The sequence below is a fragment of the Drosophila virilis genome, chromosome 5 (assembly GCF_030788295.1).
Source record: "Drosophila virilis strain 15010-1051.87 chromosome 5, Dvir_AGI_RSII-ME, whole genome shotgun sequence".
Taxonomy (NCBI): Eukaryota; Metazoa; Arthropoda; class Insecta; order Diptera; family Drosophilidae; genus Drosophila; species Drosophila virilis.
In genome coordinates, this window is record NC_091547.1 from 10,552,810 (window position 1) to 10,565,582 (window position 12,773).

A 12,773-nucleotide genomic window follows, 5' to 3' on the forward strand; every position below is an offset into this window, starting at 1 on the left:
CTCCCGCCACCAGACGCTGCCCAGCTGTCAGCAGTAAAAAAACTCACCTGCGAGGCGCAGGATGCCTGGCCAGATGCTTCTTCTTCTTCTTATACTACTACTACTTTGTTTTCCATCTCTTCTTCTGCCAGCCGAAACGGTGGTGAATTGAGCGATTGGCTCGTGCCTCGTGGCTCGTCTCTGCCGAGCACACGGTCCAAAACAGTTGCGACGCGACTAAAGAACGTAACGGACGTGCGAGCGCTTGCGAGAAACTCAACGGAAAACGTTTCTGAAATAAAGCATACAAATTTTCCAAATGATTACAAAAAGCTGCAAATTTTCTAAAAAATATAAAATACAATTTTCAAAACGCACTTGCCAATCAAATTGAAAGTGCTTATAGAAAATGTGTTAATAATTAATTAAATAAAATAATAAAAGTACGAAACGCGTGTTGAATTTCCTGTTGCTAGTTGATTAGTTCGTCGCCAGCTCTCGAGCCCAACGAACGTTCGCAAAAATTGAGTTCAATAAGAACAGAAAACTGTTAAAATATCTGGTAAAGAAGCGTCGCTTATAGATGGATTAATTATTGTTATACTGATAAATATATATATAAAATTTAATATATACTCTGCACGCACTTTTTTTATGATTAACTACTTGGATAGCTAGGCAAAGCCCATTAACCATTTTATTGGCACAGAAACACATTATATTTAGAGGCGTATTTTATAGTTGACCAGGTATATCAGATTACAGTCATGTGTTGTAAAAATATTCATATTGCCTTTATTTGATTAGTTGCTGATTATCCCCTTTCCAGTACAACAGATACCAGATCGAGCTATTTCCTGATTCAGGCTCTTGCAAACTTCTTAACGTTTTTGCTTCGATTTCTTGCCTGTTTAATTGGTTGGAAGCTGTCTGCAGTTCTCCACTTGAAAGTTTAATTAAACAAAGTTGTTAGCTGCAACTTTGCTGGAAAAACATGAAGTGCAAGTTACATCTGTTAAAACAGATGTTGCTCAACGCACTAATTGCATTTTCCACTGACGAATCACACGAAAACTAACCCAAAACAAATCCTTCAACAGCATGTCAGCCATTGCTATAGTTTTTTTTGTGTCTGTTAGCGTTTCGAACCATGCACAGAACACGATTGATAAGAGCCTTATCATGTGATATCCACACACACACACACGCACACACACTCATTCTGGCCACTGATAAGCTGTGTTAGCAGAGATAACAATAGCAACTCGATATACGCACATACAATAGTTCTTCACAAATTGTCATGTGATACAAACCCAATTGTCATAACCACACAAAGTTAAGCTTTTTGTTGCATACGCAACGGCGCATTAGATTGTCGATTAGTGAATGGAAACTAGATTAGCGTAATCGAGGCAATAGTTGGACTTTTCTCGGAGCTGATATCGAACACATTTAACAAATGAAAACTAAATACGCAGTTAACTTATCAAGTTATTAAACAGAACATAAATTGAGCTGAATGGGAATTTATAGTCCTTGCTTGCCAGTTATGAACTGATGAATGGGCTTTGAATTGGCAGACTTCGTGGAAAAATGTAACTTGAATAATATTGTATGTGTTAGAACAAATTGCAAAGTAACTCTTATGGTAACTACTTTTTTTTATAAATAATTTATAATCAAAAATAATCAAATTAAATTCAATTCCCGACAAATAACTAGCTCTTTCGGCTTGGGCCGCAATAAGTCAATCATTCAGTTAGTCAGTCTGGACAAACATATATATATTCGTTTATATAACTTAACTAAGATTTAAAATTTTGTATAAAAAAAAGGATGCTGAACGTTTGTCCATTAGTAAACGCTGACAAAATTAAAGATTTTAAAACTATTCTCATAAATATTAACGATAGTTTAAAGAGTAATGCAGGTGCAGGCATTACTTTTCAGTTGATCGTTTCTATTGTTTATTATTAATTTTTTTTATCAGAAAAATAGATTTAAAAATGTTAAATAACCTCGCACTGCTAATCTCTTGATCTAGAGCTGGTATGAAATTGATGCCAATATTAAATGATTGAATAACTGAATTGTCATGCTAGTTTTGGAAGGGGAAGTCTTCAGTATTGCGCTTAGCTATTGTAGATTAGCTGTACAGTTTTTCATATCCACACAGCTTGTATTACGTTTGTTATTTAATATGCAATATTACGTATACGTCGACGTCATATTGTACGTCAGCACGTTTTTTTTTATTGTTAAATAATTCTATACATGTTCGCACAGTTGTGATGACATGCACTCATACTTACACTCAAGCTCCCACTCACATTTCCAGACACATACATTGACATTCTATGCACAGCATTTGCTTTGTTTAGGTCCAACATGCATTAAGCCTTCTGTTCAGCTGTCAGCAGTGGGCAACAAGGCCCATTAGCAAACATACCCACGCACACACATACAACCCTTTGAGTCCTGTAAATAAACAACAATAACAATACGCATTAGTTTGGTTTTCATTTGTTGCCAGCTAAACAACTACAAAATACATTTCTAGCTGGGCCTTAAAAAGGAAGCCCTTTTCGTGCAATAGCTCCTTTTTAGACTGTCTGGTAATATAGTTTTATTATTTGTAAAGCCTTCTAAATGACTTTGTTGCCAGAGCTAAATAACTTCTTACTTAATTTGTTCAAAATTTTGTTTACAGCTGCAGCGCGGCGAGCGGAATGCCAGTCAGAGCCATGTTAATGCTGCGGGTTTAAGCCAACTCATAAAATGGCCAACGTACAACGAAAAGAAAGCAGCCAAAACGTAACAAATTCAAAACATAAAATTCAATTTATTTAAACTGTAAATTGTATCTGTATCTTTCGGTTGCATCTTTTGGTTTTCATCTCATCTTCAAATACTTTTTGCAACAACAACAATGTTTAACATTCTGTTGCCTGCAACATTCAAAGGAATTATAAATTGAAATCCACATCGAGTGCAAAGTGTTTACAATCAGCTTCCACCAAGCAGGGCAACAGATTTTCGCGGCGTTTTCTTTTGCCTTCAGCTTTGAGATGCAACATTTATTTCACAACAACAATTTAACAGCTTTTTGGCCAAGGATAAACATTTTGAGATCTTTGCATTTGTGTTAATCGAAATAAGAAGTTGTGGCTTGCTCAAGCATTTTTTTAAGTTCAAGATTTAAGAAAAACCAAATAAATCGAAGCCGCAAAACTAACGCCCTAATCAAAATTATAAATAATAAAGAAATTCATAGTTTACATTTATAAAATTAAATAAAATAAAACATTAATATATCGACATGGCGATGGAATGGATAACAGCTATGGACAAGCGGTGAGTAAAAAAGCCTTAAGTTTAATCTACATTTTTGTACAATAAAAGTTTTCTTGCACAACAAAATTTCAAGTTCAACTTTTCGAGGAAAAAGTATATGGAAATTTTTTAGGCTAGATTTCCGTTTGCAAGCATCTGTTATTCGCGTTAAATGGAGCGGCAGGCACTCAGCCAAGAGAGAATGAGAAAGTAAGAAAATAAAAGAGTGGGGAAAAGGGAGAAAGGGAGGGAGCGATAAGGGCTCCAAATTGGGAGGATAGACAGTCAAGAGAATGTAAACTTTGATGGCGAGACAGTTTCTATTGAAAATAATAAGCAATAATTACTCAAATTTATGAAAATCGCATAGAAACGCGCTATGAAACAAAGATATTTATGCAATTTTGGAAGCTAGCTATCAACCTTAAATATTCAAAGTATCAAGCATATCATTTTTTTTTTTGTCGTAAGAAACGTTCAATTTATCTGTTTAACTAACTTAGAGCATAAGAAAAAATATTCAACTACCACAAAAAGTTGTATTTTTATCACACTTTTTGAAGCACTTTTTCAAAAAGTTAAAAACTTTTTATTCAAGTTGCAGCAGAGCGTGAAATATGATCAACAAATAAATAATGCAGACACCACATACGCTATTTTCAAGTTTGAACGAAATTAATTTAATTAAAATTTAAAATTCATGTGTTCAAAAAGAACACTTCAATTTGTCAGCTCATGTTGAAATTTCCACAGAATTTTCTTCTTGTACAACAAATGATGTTTGCTCCACCCGGTCGTGCCCGCCATCATTCAGAGAGCAAGAGAAATCCGTGTGTTACATTTAAAATGTTTATATCATGCTCAACATTCATCTGTCAAAAGGCAACAGCTGTGTCCACCATTAAATTGTCCTTTAGCCAGGCAGGCAGGCAGGCAGTAGGGGCAACAGCAGCAGCAGCAACAGGCAAATCTTAATCCAAATGCATGACACGACTGGCTACAAATTATACGGATTATTAAATTACAATGGCATTTTAAGTTTCATTCTTGGCCGAATGCAATTACAAAGCTGTTGGTCACTTTTTGAAGTGCTTCACCCACTCACAGCCTGGGGCAAGGACCTGCTTTGCTCCTTTCCAGTTGATTAGCGCACTGAAGCAGCAACAATTGAGAGCTGGCGCATAGAACGAACCAAAATTCGAGAGATTGAATTTTCAAGGGCCGCATTCAAGCGCAACTTGTGCTCATTACCAGACCAAATAAAGGAGCAAAATGTGTATAAAAATAAAATTGAAAATTTACAATACTTTCTTCGTGGCTCTTTAAAGCAAAGAAAGCCTCATTATCTCAAGTGGCAAAACGTTTCGGGTCGACTGTTTTGAGGCAGCTGCCGCTACTTGAATTTCAGCTGAGCTTCGTCCCAAAAATAGCTGCAATAAAAGTCTGTCAAGGGTGTAACGGCTGCCACGCCCACACAATCAATCAGAGCTTGCCCGGCGGCGGCTTAAATGAACAGCGTATCGTGCATAGAAACCTGCCAAAATTCAACATACAGGGTCAGCGTAAAAAGGTCAAGAGCAAAGGGTTCTAAGCTAGCACTCACGCACACACGTGCCACACACACACTCACACACATACAGATCACACACACATTCATCAAACTATTTGCTTTGTGACGGTTCCTGTATTTCGAGCAAATATTTGTGTTTCTCGCATTTGTTTAGCTCACTTTTTTGTTGAATTTTTTATTTGCATGCTGAGTAAAACAATAAGTACGTACGGTTATGGCTCAAGGCAGATCACAGAGCTGGGAGTGGGCAGTGATCGACTAAGTGTTACCTACTAAATTAAATGCTACGATATGAACTAAATGTTTTGTCAAAATATCTAGAAAACAATTTGAAATATCAATGTGTAGATTGTAGTATATATCATTGTAGGCCTGTTTAAATCGCATAAATCAAAACCTTTCACATAAGTACGAGCTGTTCAGTTTTTTTCAGGAAACCGACAAATTGATCACCAATCAGTCGGTCAGTCAGTCAGTCATTTAGTTAGTCAGGCCAAACAGTTTTATCCATAGAGATAAATATATAAATGTCATAGTCGATTTCACTTTACCCCTTACTGCAGTACAGGGTATAAACACACGAGTTTTTATTGGAATTTTATGCGAAATTGAATGCACTTTGTTCGTTTGCCAACTTAATTTGCATTTTAGCCAAGTAACGACTGGCAATAAAGCAATGTCAGAGTGCCAAAATTGTCGCACAGCAATTGCCACAGAATAAATGATTTAATTTAGGGGCCAAATTAATGGCAACTTTTCCAAAGTCACGAAGGCAAATCTTTCAGCTCGTAATGCGGTAATGCGGCTTATCAAGTGCGATCCGAGCAGGTTAAAGGCGGCACAGCTCGAGAGCAATCGGGATGGCTTGAGAGCCAGCAGAAAAGCAGCCAAGTTGCCTAGCAATTGATATTGATGATGCTTGGCCAGTGCCCTCGGTTGTAGCCTTGCGAGCTCGTGTTGACGCATATTTAGCATACGCCACGTGTGCTGCTGCTGCTGCTATGTGAAAGCTTCGTGTGTATTTAAATTTGAATTCATTTTATGCAAGTCGAGCAGGTTTATTTATTTTTCGGCTCACACAGGACAATTATAAAAAGGCCGCTTTGCATTTGGCAAAAACCACAAAATGCTATTATAATAAACAACAACAGGCGAGCAGGCAGAGCTGCGGGCGTGCCACCTGACACGCTTCCGGCCTGTGCCAGCTTAAACAGTTTTGGCCCATAAAAAATGCTACGTTCTTCCTGCTCACATATAAGTATTATATGGCAGACATGGCACTTAGCCGTGCCGCTGTTTGGTTAACGACAGCAACAACCAGCAACACCCAGTCGCTGAGGGGCCATACACAACATGGCCTATAAATTATGTATGAGTGCGGGCAGAGACAACCTCCAGCCACAGCTTCGGCTACAGCTACAGCTCACCTTCAGCAGCGGGAAAAGTTGCTAAGCGCAACGCGCCAAAAGTAGACACAACATTATTAAAGTAGAGTCCTGGCACACACACAATACACTCACACACACAATACACTTACACACACACACATACACAGAGCTGGGGCACACTCAGTGAAAGCAGCTTTGTTGATTTTGATTTAGAGCAAAATTTCTCTGGTTTGCATCCGCCTATTTTATGGCATTTTTAATTAACCAAAAAACACAACGATTTTAGTTAACTTGAGTGCCTGTCAGCCTGTTCTTTTACGGTTTCATACATTTTCCATATTAAGCAAGCGCAGCTGAGCTCTGAAAAAGCACAAAACAAATAGCATTAGCTGAAAGCAGCACTTTAACTTTAAATTAAATTTATGCCAGAGATGAAATTAAGTTTGTGAATGCCTGAAGTTTTTAGCGTCAAGTTTAGCTTTAAGCTCTGTGAGGAGCTTTAATGTAGTTTTAATAGAGCTGAACATTATTACCAGTGAACATTATTATGTGAAATGATTTTGTGAACTTCTCAACAGTTTAGCTTCAAGTTCAAAATGGAGCTTTAATGTTAAGTTAAAGCTGCACTTTATAAGTGTAGCTGTAGTATATTCATATAATATTCCAAAGAAAAGCTTATAGAAGGCATTCAAGTGCTTTTAAAGCTCTGTTTATAAGTGAAGACAAGAGAAACAAAGAGAGAGACAGAAGGATAATTCAATTTTATAAACCTATCGAACCGAGCTTCAATAAAAAATATCCTTAAGGTGCTTTGAAATTCATTTTACTCAACTAATTGAAGCTGTTAAGTGATGCTTACAAATTTTAAAAAACTCGTTTAAATGCGATATTTTTAAACATCCAAATGACGAAATCATATTTTCGGCTAGTGTCCTTATGATTTTGAGAGTCGTTCTGCTTTTAGTGAGCGCTACTTAAGGCGGCTGTCGAAAAGGCTGCACTGTGGCTTCTCCCAGTGGAGCAAGTGTCCAGCCAGAACTTTAGATATATGATTCCGTGCTGGCGTGCAACCGGCCCAGCCACGAGCTGTAGCAGCACAGCGGCTATTCCTTAGAGAGAATTGAAGGAAGCCAAAAAGCAGCAGTAAAAAAAAAAAACAACAAGCGAATAAAAACTTGTCCAAAGTTGAATGCTTGGCAATTAGTTTCTGGCTCGGCTCTGTTCGCCTTTCACTTTTTCTTCTGCCTTTAGCAAGAGCTTCCGTTTCCGGCTAGGTGGCTGTTCTTAAAGTATTTATTTATGCATTTTTATTATGTTAAAAATAAAGATATTAAAGAAGAGAGAGAACACGAAAGTTGTATTTGCATATTTAATTCGAGCACAAGGCATGTCCAAATGGCATTCAAATTTTTAATTTCAGCTTTGTTGTATTTTTCTGTTTCTTTTTTATTTAGCATTTCCATTTCCATTTGCATATCACTCGATGGCATTTTTTCATATTTTCCTTTATCGCTGCGTGCTGGCCTTGTCTGTGCGCAGCTAAAAAACAAATACAACAACGGTTCTGTGAATAGCACTCATTTAAAAACTGCAAATACTCAAACTCATTCGCATGCCTTATGGGCTTTGTAATTTTTTATATTTTTACTTTTATTAGGTTCTATTGTGCGAACGCGCAGACCCTGCTGTGATTGATCCACTTTCCAATTTACTTTGAGAGCTTCACAAAATTCCGAAATACTTTAATAGTATATTCTAAAAATTACTTGTGTATATTAGGGTAGAATTTTTAAATTGAACGAATCGAGTGGAATTAGGAATGGAAGAAATAGACATTTTTTGGAAAAGAAACAAGAAACAATAATCTATTAATTGCATTTGAATTACAACAATTAAAGAAAATTCTTGCAATGTTAACAAAGGAAATAAAATAATTGGAAAATGAAATGGAAATGTAACGGTTCACTACTCCATTCGGCAATTCGACAGTGGTTAAAGCAATTATTATATGACATAAAGTGCGAGGAGTTTAGAAATTGTACGGAATATATAAGATGTTACCAATACGTGGGAAACTAAGAACTAACTAAGAAAACAAATTACAAATTACAAATATATATGTTTGTTTTAAAATAGAATCAACTTCAAAAATATTTTTTGTTCAGGCATAAATAACTCTCACGAATGGCATTATTAAGGATTATATCGACTGGCAGCATTCAGTTCTTGTTCATTGAAAAAGTGCACAAAAATAAATGAAAAATGAAATTTAGTTGCTTTTGAGGTTGACTTAAATTTGTTTTCTGCTTATATGACGCACTATTTTCTTGCAGTCCTTGTGATCGTAACCTACGTGATGTGGAACTAATATCCTGTCGTTTGCGTCGCGTGGAGCCGCTGTGTCGCCTGCCAGGGTCAGCCCTGCAGCAGTTGGCCATGTGCGGCTTCTACGAGGACTTGGAGAAGGGCGTTACACGTAAGTGGCATTTTAATATTAATTATGCACTATGCCGAACGATACATATTTAATGGCCATGTTTTATACTCGAATTACATATTTTATTATAATACAAATTTCATTCATTTTGTTGTTCTTTTGCCTTTACATTTTTTTGCGTGCAGTTTTTCGCGCCGGGGAACAAGGACGTTTTTGGTATGCGGTGCTGGGCGGTTCATTAGAGGTGCGATACCACGCGCATTCCGATGCCGATGGAAAGGTGAGTGCACCCACATAAAATATGAAATATATACATGGAGCATACATGCTCATATCCATGTAGGTACATACAAACATATGTGGCATAGTGTCAGACATTGTCAAGCGCTTTACAAGCGCAACTGCTGTCATGTCATGTGAAAACAATGCATGGTTTGAACAATATAATTGATGGCGATTATATCGGGGGGATACGAGCTGCAGGCTCACAGTCAAGCGGCGCAAAAAATGGTTATTCATGAATAAACTGGCAATGGCAGCGAGCTCTGAGGCTGGGGCTGGCACTGAGGCTCTAGCCTGTTCAATATGTCGATACGATTGCCAAATGGGTTATGTGGTTGCTGGTGCTGTGTGGGCTTTGGGCTTTGGACTGCGGTTTATGCCCCTGCTGGTTGGCCTTTTATCTGATGTGGCAGCAGAGCCTGCCGAAACTGCTGACAGGGCTTTATGCATGCAGATACTTGGCATGCGCCATAACAATGCTCACAATTTCTTTCTTTCCTTTTTTTTTCTCATTTCACTTTTATACTATTGTCCTGGCCGCATACAGCCACAGCACATTAATTTCCGCACGGATATTGGCCAGTCGTTTTTACAGGCTGTCGATGCCGTTTTGCTAGCTCTCTGTAGCCGAACGAGTGCATGGTTTTTTTTTTTTGCATGGGTACTAGAGTACGTCCCCTCCAAAAAGGTGTCGGCTAATTGAAATGGGCGCATGGCCAAGCCAAGCAAACTAACTGCTCGTGTGTGTGTATGTGTATTTCTTTGTGTATGGGTGTGTAGCCTAGAAATTTGAGAATTATGTGCAAGTGGACCATGAAGGACGTTTGCTGGTAACACGAGCTCTAAGCTAATCAGCGCTGCGGTTGTCATCAGTCCGAAAGTGAGGTAAACTAATTTAAGCAAACAGTTTTGAGTATGTTATGAATTTTATGAAATTTTAGAAATTGTTTGCAGAGTGTATAGCCACATCTGAGAATTATTCGTAAGCTATTTAAAGTTTTTTGATATTCGGATCCAACAGAGATTGGAATTGATCTTAATATTTGAAAATTTTAAGTTAAATTTACTCTGTAAAGGTTTTGTTTAATTTGCCATTTAACTATTTAATACTATAATACTTTATTATTTTAATGTAAATATATTTTGTTATTTCAATAATATTGTAATGCTGACATTTGCGAACCTTTTCGTTTTTAAATACTTTATTAGCTCGTTCGAGGCCTGGGCCTAATGTTTTAATATAAAGAGTTGAAACCAATTTTGTTTTAATATTTATTCTATTTAAATTTTAAACTATTTTCGGAATTCAGCCAAGGCAAACGGGGTTTTAATATTTCTTTTTCAATCTCAATAAGCATTTTAATTTAAATAATGATGTCTCAAAATGCAGACATTTAATTAAAAACTAACAGCCCAATTAATCCTCAGACCTGGGGCTAAGACCGCACAGTGCTTATGCATAAAATATGAAGCCGCAAACTCGTAAAAATTAATTGGATTAAATCGGAGCGCTTATTTGACTTTTCCATTTTCAAGAATAAATAAAACACAATATGGAAAGCTTCCAAAATAAACCTCAGCCTGTACTAAACAGCCTACAATCAGTATCCCCCGAGCAGGCGTTTTATGACCTAATTCTTTACACGTATTTGCATAATTTCTCACTTGATTTATTTAGGCAAAAACATTAGAAAAATTTAGCCACTGGCGAACGCTCGCAATTACAGGCCCATAAATTATGCATATTTACAGAGCCTCTAGGCCATGTTTCGGGCCACCGAAGAAAGAGCAGCAGAAAGAAACTGTATTTGACACTTTATAAAGAAAAAAGTAGCAGAAAGAAGCAGCAGTTGTGGCAGCAGCAGTAAAACAAGGTAAATTTAATGAATGAGCGGCGCGCGTTGAAGTTGATGTATTTGTATAGGGAAGAGCGTGTGGCGTGCGACACGCAAAACCCAATTTTCAGTTCATATTTGGAGAAAAGGCAAAAAAATTGTAAGAGACAAGCTAAATTTAAAAGCAAGGGAAAAGCCAAAATAACAAGAAGAAGGGCTAACTGCAGTACACCGAAGATTAAATACACTGATAAACATATACTAAACAAAACCCCCGATATAAAATATCTGGAAACGGATTTGCAGGTAAATTAGGAGAATAGATAAGCAGAGAAGAGTGACAAATTGTTGTAAACATAATAAAATGTATACATATGGAACAACAGCTCTCTCGTAAGATCTCGCTGCCAAGAAATCTTAAGAAACAGCAACATTTTTTTCAATAATAGAATATTCTGGATACAATCTCACGAGCGGCAAACTGACAGACTGGAAGCGGTCAGACGCGGAGGTAGACAGACAGACAGAGGAACAGACAGACAGACAGACACACAGATATACAGACAGACGTAATTCAATTAGATGTTGATATTGATCAAGAATAATTATGTGTTACACATTTCATAACAAAACTAAAATACCCCCGACAAGAGTATAAGAGCCAAGCACAACAAACAAACAAAAGGGGAATCCGAGAGCGTTGAGACCCTATCAATAGCCACACAATTAATTTCAAGAGCTGCGGGGCGGGCTGGTGTGGCTGTTGGGTGGCGGGCCAATGGAATTCATCAAAAAATAGACAAAATAATGAAGAAGAAAAAAATTTATGTGCGACTTGCAGCGACCATTTGGTGTGAGTTCCGCTCAACCGGATTTCCAGTCAGCACAGCTCACGTGACAAGGCAATGCGGCCGAGCGGGGTGCTGCAGTGCCCCGTGTGCAAGGTGGAGGAGGGGGTGGCTGTTGTGTTGTTCCTGCTGCTGATGACTTGAACTCACGTCATAGCTGTGGGGCAAGCAGCTAATTTTGATCAAATGAAATACGAGCAGCGCTTGGCAACAGATACAAATTGCAATCCATTTATATAACGTCTCACTTTGACTTCTCTAGTCGAGGGCGGCCAGAAGAAGGCGTGGGCGTCGCCCAAGAGCAAAAAACTAATTATGTGCACCTGTAAGCCGTTATAATTGAATAACATGCAAGTGCAATGGCCATCAGCTCTAAGCGCTCCCTTCAACTATGTTGCTCAAGATGTATCTTGTATCTTGTATCTGCCAGTGGTCTCTCCAAGTTCGTCTGCGATTACACAATTAATCTTTGGTGTTTGTTGTTGTTGTTGTTGTTGCTGCTGCTGTTGTTGTGTCGACTCCAATTAAAATTATGTTATAATTATAGTCGGCGCGCCTGGGCATCAAATTAGTTGCGCTTGCGATGTGTTTTTCCTAAACTCATCAAAACTAATGAAAATATATAGAAAATTTTGTTAACCCACATATAATTAGACGATCATTAGCCTGACAGGCAACCCAGTTACTTCCTCCATTAAACATGCCCATTGATGGCCACCCAGCACGAGCTGCACATTAACATTTTCAAGTTCAAATACTTTGAACGTAGGTGTTTCGAACTTGGCAGCTTTACGAGCTTCCTATGGTGAAAGCAAACCAAAAAAACAAAAAAAAAAAAAAAAAAACAACAACAAAGACAAATGTCAACGACAGCGTTTTGTGGGCGATTTAGTTCAATAACTGGAGAGAAATGCTGGCGGTTTTACACATCAAATGCAAGCAGTCAAATTCAATGAGAACTTTTTTTTTTTTTTTGGTCTAGTATGTGGAGTAAGCCGAAAACCCCATTTAAATACTGCAGCTTTCAGCGCGCAATTTCCGTCTCTGACAAAAGCCGGAAGTATTCCACTTTTGGCTAAAGTACAACAAAAAAGCTCC

General features: G+C 37.7%; 1 protein-coding gene across 1 annotated transcript in view; it reads left to right on the forward strand.

The window, feature by feature from the left end:
* Positions 1-222: 222 nt before the first annotated feature.
* The window catches only part of Epac (Exchange protein directly activated by cAMP), a 63,083-nt gene continuing 50,532 nt past the window's right edge, over positions 223-12,773 (forward strand). The window contains exons 1-4 of the mRNA XM_015173698.3: positions 223-541; positions 2,693-3,336; positions 8,607-8,749; positions 8,896-8,990. Of these exons, the coding sequence (XP_015029184.1) occupies positions 3,302-3,336; positions 8,607-8,749; positions 8,896-8,990 (273 nt within the window). The 5' untranslated portion in view covers positions 223-541; positions 2,693-3,301. The remainder of the gene's footprint in view (positions 542-2,692; positions 3,337-8,606; positions 8,750-8,895; positions 8,991-12,773) is intronic.